At 40.8% G+C, this 14,367-nt stretch overlaps 1 protein-coding gene across 1 annotated transcript; it reads right to left on the bottom strand.

Annotated features, from left to right (window-relative positions):
* Window positions 1-2,568: 2,568 nt before the first annotated feature.
* On the bottom strand, window positions 2,569-10,048 carry dyrk4 (dual-specificity tyrosine-(Y)-phosphorylation regulated kinase 4). The gene is made up of 14 exons (XM_031564150.2): window positions 9,874-10,048; window positions 8,928-9,011; window positions 8,330-8,479; window positions 8,104-8,245; window positions 7,514-7,677; window positions 7,252-7,388; window positions 6,592-6,732; window positions 5,818-5,956; window positions 5,525-5,606; window positions 5,263-5,435; window positions 4,987-5,047; window positions 4,733-4,862; window positions 4,430-4,590; window positions 2,569-3,549 (listed from the first exon to the last, which is right to left on the bottom strand). Exons 1-14 carry the CDS (start codon window positions 9,919-9,921, stop codon window positions 3,329-3,331), a joined length of 1,833 nt encoding a protein of 610 aa, XP_031420010.1. The 5' UTR covers window positions 9,922-10,048; the 3' UTR covers window positions 2,569-3,328.
* Window positions 10,049-14,367: the final 4,319 nt, after the last annotated feature.

Below are 14,367 nucleotides of genomic sequence, written 5' to 3' on the forward strand. Positions count from 1 at the left end.
ATTTTAATTATGGGTGTGTCGAAATGTTCTTCTCTGACAAGGAACATTAAAACATGCCAATCATAAACTATCCCTTTCGAAGTCTGATTTATCTATCTGGCAAAAAATAACAGGTTTGGACACATTATGCCTTCATATTTCTGTAATAACCAAGGATGCAGGGGGGAACCTGTGTTATGAGTTAATGCAATAAATGTATCTCGGATATCTTCGAAGTAAACACATATCCTGCCAGGCTTTAAACAAATAATACAAACAATTATTTTAAAGGTTTAATGCAAAGCACCCGACAGAAAGCAGTCCCAGGTTAGATGGTCGCCAACCCACACTCCACGACTTCTCTAGGAAAATAACTAGACCAGTCCGTGAAAAAGGTTACCAACGCTTAAGCAGTTTGGGTTGCCGGTGACTGTCGGCCCATCAACATAGTTGAGGACGGTGGGCTGACTGAGGTGATTCGAATTGCTTCAGGGGACAATTCTTACGATTTACCGTCGTGGGGCACCATTGTGTCTCGCATACATTCCTTGAATGACGGCGACAGAGCACGAAAAATTCAGCTCCTCGAGCAAGCTGCCAGCGTTGCCTTTACTGGTGACCACTGGACGTCAGTCAGCAATTACAATTACCTGGGTGTCACAGCTCATTTTATTGGCAATGTATGGAAATTGAGATATTTTGCATTGCATTGCAAAAAAAAAAAACAGAGGCGCGACATTCTGTGCAGAGGAATTCATCGACGTCTCAAACAGATGGGAGATAAGTGGCAAACTGACCACTTTAGGCACTGATAGTGCCCGTAACATGTTGGCAGCTGCTAGGCTACTTCCATTTTAACATCTACCCTGCGCGGCACACAGTCTGTACCTGGCTGGCACTTTATAGGTATGAATTATAGGCCTGACCTCTTTGAAAATACAGTTCTGTGTGTAGTTTTTTGTTAAAAAAAAAAATACAATTAAACAACAGTGTCTAAAATACACGCTGTCTGAAAGTGATTACTCGTTAATTTATAAGATTTAGTTTTAAGAAGTAAAACAAACTTTTAATCGCGATTAATCTAGATTAATGAATTTCAAAATGTGAGATTAATTAGTCATTTTTTGTATCTATTGACAGCCCTAATATTAATACAATGATTGAAATTGGATGTTTTAAACACAATATAAAATATATAAATAGGCATAACAGACAGATCATAAAAATAATATCCTATCTTGTTCGACTTTACAGCGTCATCAAGTTGAGGCGCTCTGTTAAGGTTTAGTCTGTGGCGATATTAGCGGGAAAATTGAGAATTTGCTGTGCACAAATAGGCCTAGGCCTACTGCAACTAAGTTCCTTTGTTTCAAAACTCTTTTGGACTAAAAATGCTCTGTGTGGTTTTATGTTGTTTTCTGGTACACAATACAATTTTGATGCAATATCTAGAGTTAGATTTCCTTGTATTCATTTCTAGGCTTCCACCTGTAGCAGGTGCTGATGTTGCTTTTTATGACACATAACAATCGCTTATTAATTAGAATTAATGGATTATAGATTCAATTAGCCTAATGGAATATAGATTAGCTAAAATAAGCGGGGTGTCTGTTGGGCCCCGATCTGTTACAAATACGAAAAGTTGGGCCTCGGAGTCGAAAAGGTGCACTGCAAACGTCCAATCAACATAAAAAAAAATTAAAAACCTGCTCCGCGGCCCACCAATGAAACCCTGCTCTAGTCCTCACAGTCCCTGAGCCAAAACTCCAACTTGATGATTATAGCGCCAGCTATGGGTACAGTACCTCATGTTTTGGGGTCTGGGAAGTGGGGAGAATCTGGAACAATGTGATGAAGGTTCATGTTTTGTGATAAACACTTTTAATGGATTAAAAATGAATCCGAAAAATAATCGGAACAATAACAACAGAGTTCCTACAGCTTGGACCCCTAACACGAGAACATTATAATACAGAACTATAGTGCTGAGCCTGAGGACATAATAATGCAGAACTATAGTGCTGACCCTGAGGACATAATAATGCAGAACTATAGTGCTGACCCTGAGGACATAATAATGCAGAACTATAGTGCTGACCCTGAGGACATAATAATGCAGAACTATAGTGCTGACCCTGAGGACATAATAATGCAGAACTATAGTGCTGACCCTGAGGACATAATAATGCGGAACTATAGTGCTGACCCTGAGGACATAATAATGCAGAACTATAGTGCTGAGCCTGAGGACATAATAATACATTTACATTGACATTTAGCAGACGCTTTTATCCAAAGCGACTTACAAGGATGTATACACATTTTACATTTACACTGATGGCACACTGCCCATCAGGAGCAATTAGGGGTTCAGTGTCTTGCTCAAGGACGGTTCGACAGGGAATCAAACTAGCAACCTTCTGATTACTAAACAACTTCTCTACCTCCTGTACCACGTTTGCCCCGATGCAGAACTATAGTGCTATAGTGCTGAGCCTGGGCAGTCAGTGGGAACGACAGTCATTCATAATGAACTTGCAGATGACACCAAAACTAGTTGCCTATACAAATGTACCTAAAAGTGTAAAACTGTTGCATAGTGGTGCTTTAATAAGGTCTTAAAAATAGCAAGGCTTGTGGTCCCCAGATTGGGTACAAACGGGTAGGACATTCCTCCACAATGGTACCACAAATGTCTGGAAAATGGAAATGTCTGAATTGCAATATCCTGCTGCAGAGAGAAAGCAGTCAAACATCATGCTTTAGTAAAAGTACACAAAACTGTAAGGACATAAGGATGCACTCCATGATTCTGTCAAAATCTTGTAGATATTTGAGCTCAACAGCCAATCAAATTACACCCCTTCCGCCCGTGCTCATGAAGCAATGTGTTGATTGGCTGGAACTGTTTATGGCTTGGTCCGAGCCATTATGTTTGTTTCCCATTTACAGTGCCAGAGTTCTACAGGAAGCTACAGGAAGGCCAGGAACAATTCGCTGAATTTGACAAAAAGTGCATTGGATTAGAAACGCAGACTGCTGCACTTATAAGCTGACACTGTACCATCCACATTTCTGTTTGAATAAAGCCTCCAGTAAAGATTCCTATTCAAACATATTCCTATTAAACAAATAAGATTTTGTTTAATGGCAGACTAATTGAGTGATAACAGCTCCACTCACTTAATAACTTAATAAAATAACTCATTAAACCCTGATATCCCTTATAAAAACAATACAATACCCAAATTATATATTACGCTTTGTACTCTCTCATTCTGAGCCAGTGAGTTGTTTTAGCTGATAGATTATCCAAGCCCCTCATGGGTGTCTGGCACTGTGTGGACTCCTACCAAGCCCGATTAATGTCTGTACCCCGCTGGGGTTTGATGATGATGGGTACAGGTCTCTTCCCAGTGGCCTCTGGCTTGACTTGACTGGTGAGCTGAGACACAGCCTCACTGTGCCCTTCTGCTGATGCACCAATAGGCTGCTGACACTCTGCAGACCACGTCTTGGCTGAGTTCTCTCTCATGTTTCTCTCGCAGGCACCGGAACTCAACGTCTCATCTGTAACTCAGAAAGGATGTGGGACAAGAGCACTGTCACAGATCGCAACTTAGACAATGATGTTGAGATAAAAAAAAATAGATAAGTCGCTCCAATGTACAAGTGGTCAACAGTATAGTTAGTCCTAGAGCTTTTAGAATGTGGGATTTCAATTCAGCTGTGTATAAATATGCATTGTAATGTGTAGTAAGATGTATACAGATGATGCATGGACATTTTTGACTATATGATGATGACTTTTAAAGGACATTACACCATGGCTTAGTTGAAATGTCAGTTAACTTTTGATACTGGCACACGTATGAAGTAGTTAACAGTTTTGTGACTGTATCACACTTGCATTTCAATTCGCCAAGTTTGTTCTGAAGTTTATAATAAACATTTGCTTTGTGACCGAATCACAGAGACAAACTGTTTTGTCACTTCTGAAATAACCTATATCACAATTAAACTGTATCTGGGTTCACAGTCATTTTACAAAGCTAAGGCTATACTAGCTTGGCAATGACAATGAGTGGAACTACCAACAGGGCTCTGACCAAAGAAACCATCTATTTATTTAGAACTGATAGCAGTTTGGGATGTAACTTATTCTACATCCACTAACTAACATATGTAAATGTAGTACACGGCATATCCTGTGGCCACCTACCTTTTGTTAAGACTATGATCATTTGCACAAACATGAATTGCGTGTACACTTGAGATCAGATCATAATGTGAACCAGAGCACCTCTGGTGCTTTGACTGATCTCATCACACAATTATTATCACAATTTGGGATGTGCATGTTGCTATCTTGTGTAGCGACATTTTTCACATACGTTCTCCAGATTGCATTGTGAGTAGATACGGCCCCAGTGAATACAGTTCATGTTACCTTTCCTTGTCCTGGATGCTTCGTAGAGGTCATAATTGCTGTCTGGTTGGTCAGTAGGCTTTCTGTGTGGCTGAATTTTCATGTCAGCCTTATTGAGGTACTCCTGAATCCACTCATGTTGCATGGCCTCATCCGGTGGCATGCGCTTATTGGGGTCCCACCTGGACAATTAAAGGAAAATCATTTCATTATTATTAAACAGAAGATTATTTAAATCAATAAGTGTTTTTTTTTTTTTTACTTTACATAGTGTTAGAGGACATGGGGAGAAGACAAGGGGACACACCAAATCAGTATACCTACATAAGACAGCCCTTCAGAAAGTCCAGGAAAGTAGCGTCATCTGTCCTCAAAACACTAGCCAGGTCTTTTGAGTTAGGGTGTCGTATTTTTCCCTTGCTGTTTGTAATGTTCTTAAGGTTTCCGCTGGAACCTAAATACACATTTCATATCATATAAAAAAGTGTATATGCCCCAACTAATACAAACTAATGGTCCATAAACATAGAGATCTGATATTATGAGTATAGATAGGATATTGGATTATAGAATCTTACCAAAGAATAGTCTCCGTCTGGATGCAGTCTGGATGAAGTCATCAGGAGGCATTCCTAACACCTAAGACAAAATAGAGAAGTAAACAAAAGATTAACAAAACTACCAACATCACTTTTTAGTAGATTTTGTTGTCTAAAAAGTCACTCTTTGGTCTATACACCTGTTATAGTAATTATAATATGAATGAATTACACATGGTTTTATATATATAATATATGGATATAAACACTTTCTATACACACACACTCACATACACACTGTCCTATCAATAGCACCTCAACAATGCATGCCATCTGCTCCCGTTCACTCTCCCCTGGAAACAGGGGGTAACCGGTGTAGAGCTCTGCCAGGATGCAGCCCAAACTCCACATATCGATAGCCATACTGTATGGGTGCCCAAGGATCACTTCTGGGGCGCGGTAAAAGCGGCTTTGGATATAGGTGTACACTATGGGGGATGAGAGAAACATATTAGCCAAGTTCAGAATGGTATAACTGACATTCAACCTAAAATCCACTGCTAGAAGTGTCTTCTACCTCTTTGCTGTTCGTAGCAACTGGATCCGAAGTCAACCACTTTAATGTTCCCCTGGCCCTTGGGACACAAGAGGATGTTCTCCTTTTTTGCACCAAAAGAGGAAACATCATTACAAAGATATACATTCAAGTTTGTTTTACAGACATAGATTATTAATTAAATCATCATTCAATTGTTATGTAGCTTAACATACAACATTTCTACAACATTATATAAAATACATATACCCAAATATTAATATCAGCATTTTATATACAAATATTTAAATCATAAATATATAATTACAGAATACCGGTTTAAGATCACAGTGGATGATCTTCTCTCTTCGTAACATCTGCAGGCACTTAAGTAAGGAATGAGCTATGCAACGAATCAGTGTAAAGCCGAAGCCATGGAAATGATTCTTCTTCATTAGCTCATACAGGTTCCCTCTGTTCCAAACATATCAAGAGAAATTGATAGTTCAACTGTAGTTCAGACAAAAAATCGTATAGGTTTTATTAATAAAATAGGTAATAACACATACGGCAAATAATGGCAATGACTTTCAATTAGATAGACCAAGAGAAAAACAATCCCTGGATCACAGTAAATACATTTTTGATTTTTAAAATGTATGTGATTTTTAATTCAATTGAAATCAACATATCAAAAAAATATTATTTAGGTAAAATAATGTAATACTGTAAGCTAAACTAAAACAATGTGCAATTAAAATGATATAATTATGTAGGCTACATTCCACGGTGAAAGTGCATACGGTTTCATCTTTCCCAGAAATGCATTTTACCACATGGTACCACAAACTTGGCAAGATTAATCAAACTTCAAAGTTTCACAGACACACAACTCTTTGTAGTCAGTGATTTGGTGGATAAGTGTGGATGGGTTTTCATCTGAATAGTTTTTGTTCATACAACTTATTAAAGTGCAAATGTTTAATGCCTATTCACTGTGCTACCCATTACCCTTCACATGCCACCTTACTCAGAGCTTACATATCATTATGTTGCATTTATTAAGCAAATTGTATGTGTTGTCATACAAATATAAAAAGCTGACTCACCCCAACAGCTCAAATGAAATGCAGAGATGGTTGCGGAAGTAGAAGTATTCTTTCATGTGAATGACATTGTGGCTGTTGTCCTTATCTTTTCTCCTCAAAGCATCAAGGATCTTTAACTCTACTAAGGCCTGATGGTGGAATCTACAAACCAGACATGAAAATCAACATAAGAAGCACAGTAGCTAGATATGAAATGGTTAAGCCTAACCACATTTAAGCAGGTTCCATGTAAAAATCCACTTTTTTAAGGGATGTGATTTTGAACTATGATGACTTATTAGTAATCATTTAGTCAAATAAAATGTAACCCAAACTATATGTTCCCCGAAGATTACAAGACTTTAAAGGCATACTCTGGATTGCTCAACTCTGTTCACATTAAACTGTGAGTGTGACATTTAGTTAACACATACAGCAAAATAGTTTTTTTAAGTTTGATAATTTGGCATATCTCAGTGTCTGATGTTTAGATAATTAGGCAGTGAATTGTTCAATCTTATTACACTATGGCATGCCACAGGCTAAAGATAATAATAATAATAATAATAATAATAATAATAAGTCCAGGCAAAAGACACTGCCCAGGTATACATTCCTACCCAGCAGCTATATTGGTTACATTTACCTATATATCGTCACAAATTATTCAAATCCCATTACCTTTCCTTGTTGCGAATAACCTTAATTGCAACAACTTCATTCGTTTTATGATCAAGACATCTGAAGACTTGGCCAAAGCATCCTTTCCCAATCATCTCCAGAATCTCAAAGCGGAACGCAATATGGTCATGTAGAACCTGTGTCAGTAGAAAAATGTAACTATTTTAGGAGCCACTGCTGCCTTTAACATTAAAAGAGTAAGATAACTGTACTGTCAATAAGGAACACTGATTGCAAGAGTGAAGAATATGTAGAGTCTCACCTTAATGTAACTGCCATGCTCATCATCATAGCCAGAGTTGTGTGGTGTCCTACGGGAGGCCTCAATCTTGTTGGTGTCCAGACCCAAGTACCATATCTCAGAATAATCCATGATCTCCTCCAGTTCAAACTCAGTGAGGTGACAGTGGAAGTGCTTCAGTGTTTCTGAAAGCGCAGTTAGAAGAGAGGACATACTGGAATACCGCACAAGCTGATCCATGGCATGAATAGACACATAGATCTCACACACAGTAGAATACATATACTATAGTGTTGTTGTGATATACATAGCATACTACTTTATAACCTTTTTGCAGAGTGATAAAGTATGCTAGATAAAGGAGATTTAGAACTGATCTCCTGCAGTGTATGGTTGCCCAAAATTGCATTGTGGGAAAATACTACCTTTGTATGGTGCTTTGACTTTTACTATGCACACATTTTCTGATAAATAATTACTTTTTAGTTTTCATATTCCTACTACCGTGAGTGTTATGCATAAAAAAATACTGGACGACATTAACACTGTGTTCCTGGCCAATTGCTGCCTGCAACATGCAGCCGTTTTTACAGGATATTTTCACAGTGTACCTGTTGGTGACATTGGTTGCCTTTGTCTTTCACATGTCCTCTCTTTTCCAGTATTATTCAAAATCCGTCTGGTGGCTATAGAATCTGAAGGTTCCTTCGCTGAGGAACTTGTTTCCATTTGAGAAGCCTTTTGGTTCCCCCCCTGTAAATCATACAAACCAAATGGGTTAAAAATGTTTTACAGAATTTCCTTGTGAAGACCCCTTACTTAAACATGTGGAATCACCTTATTTATGAAGTTGCTCCTCTGCACCTCTTGACTGATTATGTATGGCAAGATGCCATCAGAGTGATGGTGATGTTCCTCATTACCCACCACCATCTCATTCATGGTGGCCTGCACCTGAGATAGGATCCCGACCTTTGTGTCCAATTGCTGCACAAGACATAGATGATGAACAAGAAAATACATTCTTCAGGAAAAAAGAGAAGCATAGCTGAGTAAAGTTCTCAGTCAGCCAACAGATGAAGAGTGTCCATGACAGTGTCCTCTTCCTCTTGAACTAAAGCTGACTATTTTGTCTGTTTCAGCCTGACCCACAATAACACAAACAAATATGCATGCCTCTCTAATGTTTATATTTTAGAGCAGGTATTATGGTTGTTGTAGCAGCTTTTCAGGTTTGTATGGTATACAAACATCTGCCAAGTATAATCACCATCAGTTGCCAACTGCTACTTAAAGATTGAGTGTCATTGCAGTTTGTCAACACACTCAGGGCATTAAAGCCATTCACTAGGCTTTGGAACATACCCTGAACAGTTTCTTACATACAAGCATAGAGGAGAACTTTATAGTCCTTTATAGTAAGAAATGTGTTTACCTGGGAATAGGACCAGTGTGATGGCTGCGGCATGCTCTCAACCTGGAGGATGTGTGAGTGCGGAGAGGCATCAAGTTCTGTAGACTGCAGACGGAAGAACATCGAAAACATTGTGTACAGATTTGATGCAAAAAAGAAACACACTCACAGTTCTCCTCAGGTGTACTCAAACCAGTGGGGATTCTCACGTGGTGACTGTCCCTTATTCGTGGGTCAGTGTGTCATCTTGAGCTGCAGACACCATATGGAGGGACTAAAATCCCTGCAGCAGATGGCTGCTGGCTCATACGGTCAAGCCTGGCATTCTAGGCAGAGTAAAGATATTTGGTCCCTCTCTTTGGTAAATGTTTAATTTATTTCAAGTTTAGTTTGATTACCCAGCTTATAAACATCGATACTGCCTTCCGGAAACATAAATATTGAACATCCTTCCAGAGAAACATTAAACACAAAACTTGTCATGTAATTCAAAAGACAAAAAAGTGTGTGCTTTTCTAAATGTTCTGAGATAAACAGGCAATTCAGTAATAAAACAGGTCATCAAACATCTAAAACATGCTGCAATAATAACACACAGAATATTTTTCACAGAATCAAATGTCAATACTCCTGTGCCATATCCTATTATATTTTTATTTTCATTCATTTTTGTTAATTTCCCTTGTGTCAAATTGCCAGAAAAAAAACCCAAATGCTATTCCTCCTAATGGAGGGAAACAATGTGTATTTGCTTGTGTGTGTTTCATAAGCACACGTGTTTTTACAGTAGCCTACTTTAAATAACATAGTTCTTGTTAGTCCTGAAATATTTTATTTGCTTCCATTTTTATTTATATAAGAAGAAAACTAATGACTGCACTTTTAATGCTCTAAACAGATCTGGAACATATGACTACGATTCAATTATTTCATATTTACAACCTTTTCCAAATTATTTCCACCCTACCTTATGGATTTCAGGAAACATGATGCTGGAAATTTGACTTTCTTTCATCCCAAGGAGTTCATGAGGTAGACGCGTGGATCACGGTCACACTCTGTGTGAGATGATAGCCAATAGATCACCGCCAGTTTATCACGGCTGCTTAGCTTCCAGTTGTGAAAACGTAAGCGCTGTCGTCAGCTGGAGATCAGGAAAACAGAGAAGCAGGTGGTGCAGCTTACTCAATTAGATGGACAGGACCATTTCCAGAGAACCGCCACCTGCCTACATTTGCTTCTTGTTGACTGTGTGCAAGCCTGGCTGGTTTACCTCTATGTAGGCTAAGCGCCATAAGGCTTGACGGCTGTTGTGGTGAAATATAGCTACACCTACAGTGTAGCCATAAGGCTGACAGCTGTTGTGGTGAAATATAGCTTCACCTACAGTGTAGCCATAAGGCTGACAGCTGTTGTGGTGAAATATAGCTTCACCTACAGTGTAGCCATAAGGCTGACAGCTGTTGTGGTGAAATATAGCTACACCTACAGTGTAGCCATAAGGCTGACAGCTGTTGTGGTGAAATATAGCTACACCTACAGTGTAGCCATAAGGCTGACGGCTGTTGTGGTGAAATATAGCTACACCTACAGTGTAGCCATAAGGCTGACAGCTGTTGTGGTGAAATAAAGCTACACCTACAGTGTAGCCATAAGGCTGACGGCTGTTGTGGTGAAATATAGCTTCACCTACAGTGTAGCCATAAGGCTGACAGCTGTTGTGGTGAAATAAAGCTACACCTACAGTGTAGCCATAAGGCTGACAGCTGTTGTGGTGAAATATAGCTTCACCTACAGTGTAGCCATAAGGCTGACAGCTGTTGTGGTGAAATATAGCTACACCTACAGCTATAGAGGCAACCATGACCCATGATGGATTACTTCCCAGGCCTGGTGTTTCTTTTACCGCTTAGTAAATGGCTACTTATTATTAGGCTATGCACTGTTGCAAGATGTAGCTACCTCCGTCAATATAAGGAAGTTCATGTGTCAATGTGATATTAATGCATGTTCTATGCATATTTAGGCTAATATCTTAGTGTCATGTGGTACGGCAGGTAAAATGTGGTACAACAGAGATACTGCATGTTCTCTGTTCTTTGATTTTGACAGAGATACTGCATGTTCTCCCAGGTGCTTTCTCTCTTTCCCTGCACCTGCCACTCCCAGCTGTGCTAAGAGCAGCCTGGAGATGTCCATCACTCATCACAGTCTGGGTCCAGCAGTCAAGATCAAAGCTCCAGCGGTGGAATCCAGGAGAGGCAGTTCAGCACAAGGGGCATCGCAGCATAGGGATGGGTGGGTGTGTTACATCCCACAAGGCTCATTTGGTGAGGCAACATGAAGGGAGACCAGATGTGGAACGTTTCAATAAAGTTATTTATTAAAGTAAATAATAGTTAAATGCTAAATACCATCAATGTAAGCAAAAACTAAAATGTGATGCCAGTCAAGAGTAAGTTGTGTAGTAGTGTATAGAGAAAGCATAAGTCCAATGCATGCTGAAGAGGAGAAAGGGAACCCCACACACCAGCCAGGTATCCCTTTTACGGCCCCCGCAACCAATCAGGCACCTACCTGTCCTCAAGCTCCACCCTGCAAGACAGAAAAACAGGCAGGGTCGTAAGAGACGTCATTGGCCAGGTACAGAGTAGAATAACTGGGTTTGGTTTAGGTGACACTTAATAAGTATGGGGTAAGGCTACATTGCTGGAGAGGACACCACGGTAACCAGCTTCGTTTGCGTGCAAGAAGACGAGCAGCTCAGTGGCTCCTAAAGCAAAGCAAGGACAACGGATGAATTAGCATACTGTCAGATATTGTATAGTGACACAGTACATGTTAACTAGATTCATGTAGAGCAAAAATAAAGAGCTGGATGACGACCTGAATGTCTTCTACTGCAGGTCTGAGGGACAAATTCACACCCCAGCTCCAGCCCCCATCATACCTCTGGCATCCCACTTACCCTTCCACCCTGATAATCAATTTTCTGGGAACTACCATTTCGCAAGAGCTGAAGTGGGACACCTACATCAACTTCATCCCCAAAAAGTCCCAGCTGAGGATGTACTTTCTGCGGCAACTGAGGAAGTGTGGTCTGCCACAGGAGCTGTTGAACCAGTTCTACACCGCAGTGATCAAATCTGTCCTGTGCACATCCATCACAGTCTGGTTTGGAGCAGCCACTAAACTGAATAGGATCAGACTGCAGCGAACGGTCAGGACAGCAGAAAGAGTTTAGGCAGGCCTGTCAATGTTTTCTCGTGACACACCAGGTGTGGCAGAACACTACAAGGTGGTACATATAGCCAGAGACCAGACCAGACTACGCCACGTAAGGACTTGCACCTTGACAAGCTAAATGACAAACAAATGACTAGCTAGGAGGATCCCCAAAGCTATTAACTTCTTAGACAGAGAAGTGCTTTACAGTTGACTGGGAAATTGTAATCAATAGCAGCATATCTTTATTATAACACACACACACACACACAGCAAGCCATAGTAGAAAATGAAAATGCTCATTATTTGTACACCTAGTTCACCTCATGCAGTGTAGGGAGAAGGGGACCACCCTCCATTTACCCCAGACACTGGCGCCGGTACACTGACTCCTGCTGGTCCGAGGGAGAATTGAGAAGTGTGATTACTCTTCCTGAAGCCCAATATTAAAGCAAGGTGACCAGCCAGTACCCTGAAGCTGAGTACTAGAAGGACAGGACTGTCCTAAATGCATCTAACACATTGCCCAGTCAAATACCTCTTATAACAAGTAGTCCGAACATTAGCAAACAAAAATACACAAACGAAAAAATACAACACAGGAAAAAGACCCAACAAAACCAAAGAATCATTAAAACAATGAAAGAATTTGGAATACCGTTGTCACTGTTCGTGCATTTCCGTGACTGTTAACGGATACAATGCATAGCAACTATAGTTTAATTACATGTAGTTCACTACTTCCCAACACTGCAATTTAGGGGTCAGAAGGGGGTACGATTTTTACTTATTCCAGCCTGACAACTTAAGGCAGTGTCAGTGTATGTCAGTTCAGTGCATTGAGATAAATAGGTGGTGATATAAATCATTTCTCTATACATTTGCGAAATGGTGGCTGTAGTCTTATTCAGATGCCAGACCAAAGCAAAGAAATATAGCCTTGGCTAACAATGCAAATTGGTGCAATGGTATATGTTACCACCATAAACCATCTCCTGAAGCCACAACCATCCTCTTCAACTGAGGCTACAGAGGAGCAATGCAACAGCTTCATTGACTTTTTCTGATCCAAGGTCAACAACATTCACTCTCTGATGTCCAGCTCTCCATCTCTGCTTCCCTATGACACTAACATCTTATCTGCGAGTGTGCTGTCTCCTGTACATCTCGCTGAGGTTCGGGAGAGCCATGTTGAGGAAATCCTCAGAAAAATGAAATCCTGTACCTGTACCCTGGACCCCATTCCCACTGCTCTGCTCAAGTCACACATCCCCACTCTCAGTCCTTTCATCACCAAAGTTGTTAACCTTTCCCTTCAGTCTGGCTATGTCCCACCTGCTCTCAAGGTTGCTGTCATCCGTCCCCTTCTCAAGAAGCCCACCCTGGACCCGGAGGTTCTAGCCAACTCCAGGCCTATCTCAAACCTTGCCTTCCTGTCCAAGGTGTTAGAGAAAGTAGTTGCTTCTCAACTTCAGGACCATCTCAAACAGAACAACTTGTTTGAAAAATTTCAATCAGGATTTCGTTCGGCCCACAGCACTGAAACAGCTTTGCTCAGGGTGACGAATGACCTGCTGATGACAGCCGATGCAGGATCACCCTCACTCCTCATCCTCCTGGACCTGACTGCTGCATTTGACACAGTGGACCACACTATCCTCCTAGAGCGCCTCCACACCACCATTGGACTATCAGACTCTGCACTCAAGTGGTTTCAGTCCTACCTTTCTGGCAGAACTGAATATGTCTCACTGGGAAGATGCAAGTCCAGACAGCTCCCTGTCTCCTGTGGTGTTCCGCAAGGGTCGGTCCTCGGCCCCATCCTCTTCATTATTTACATGCTCCCCCTCGGTCGTGTCATCAGCAGACATGGGATGTCTTTCCACTGTTATGCTGACGACACACAGCTTTATATCAAAACTGCCCCAAACCCCACTGCAGCCATGTCATGTCTCACCGCCTGTCTTGGGGAGATAAAGGCATGGATGAGCAACAACTTTCTCCAGCTAAACAGTAGTATGAATATGAATGAATGTTGGTGGTGGTCGGAGGGGCCGTAGGCGCTGATTGGCAGCCACGCTTCTGTCAGTCTGCCCCAGGGCAGCTGTGGCTACTGATGTAGCTTACCACCACCGGTATGACTGTGTATGAATGACTACTGGACTCTGGACTCTGTAAAGCGACTTCGGGTATTTAGAGAAGCGCTATATAAGATTGAATTGATTGATTGATTGAT

The sequence above is a fragment of the Clupea harengus genome, chromosome 3 (genome assembly GCF_900700415.2).
Source record: "Clupea harengus chromosome 3, Ch_v2.0.2, whole genome shotgun sequence".
Lineage (NCBI taxonomy): Eukaryota > Metazoa > Chordata > Actinopteri > Clupeiformes > Clupeidae > Clupea > Clupea harengus.

Coding starts and splice junctions, on each gene's coding strand:
- dyrk4 (XM_031564150.2), bottom strand. CDS start 9,921: ATGAAAGAAAGTCAAATTTCCAGCATCATGTTTCCTGAAATCCATAAG. Junction 5,607..5,817: donor TCCACTGTGATCTTAAACCG/GTATTCTGTAAT, acceptor GGTGCAAAAAAG/GAGAACATCCTCTTGTGTCC. Junction 3,550..4,429: donor AGCATCCAGGACAAGGAAAG/GTAACATGAACT, acceptor TCTGAGTTACAG/ATGAGACGTTGAGTTCCGGT.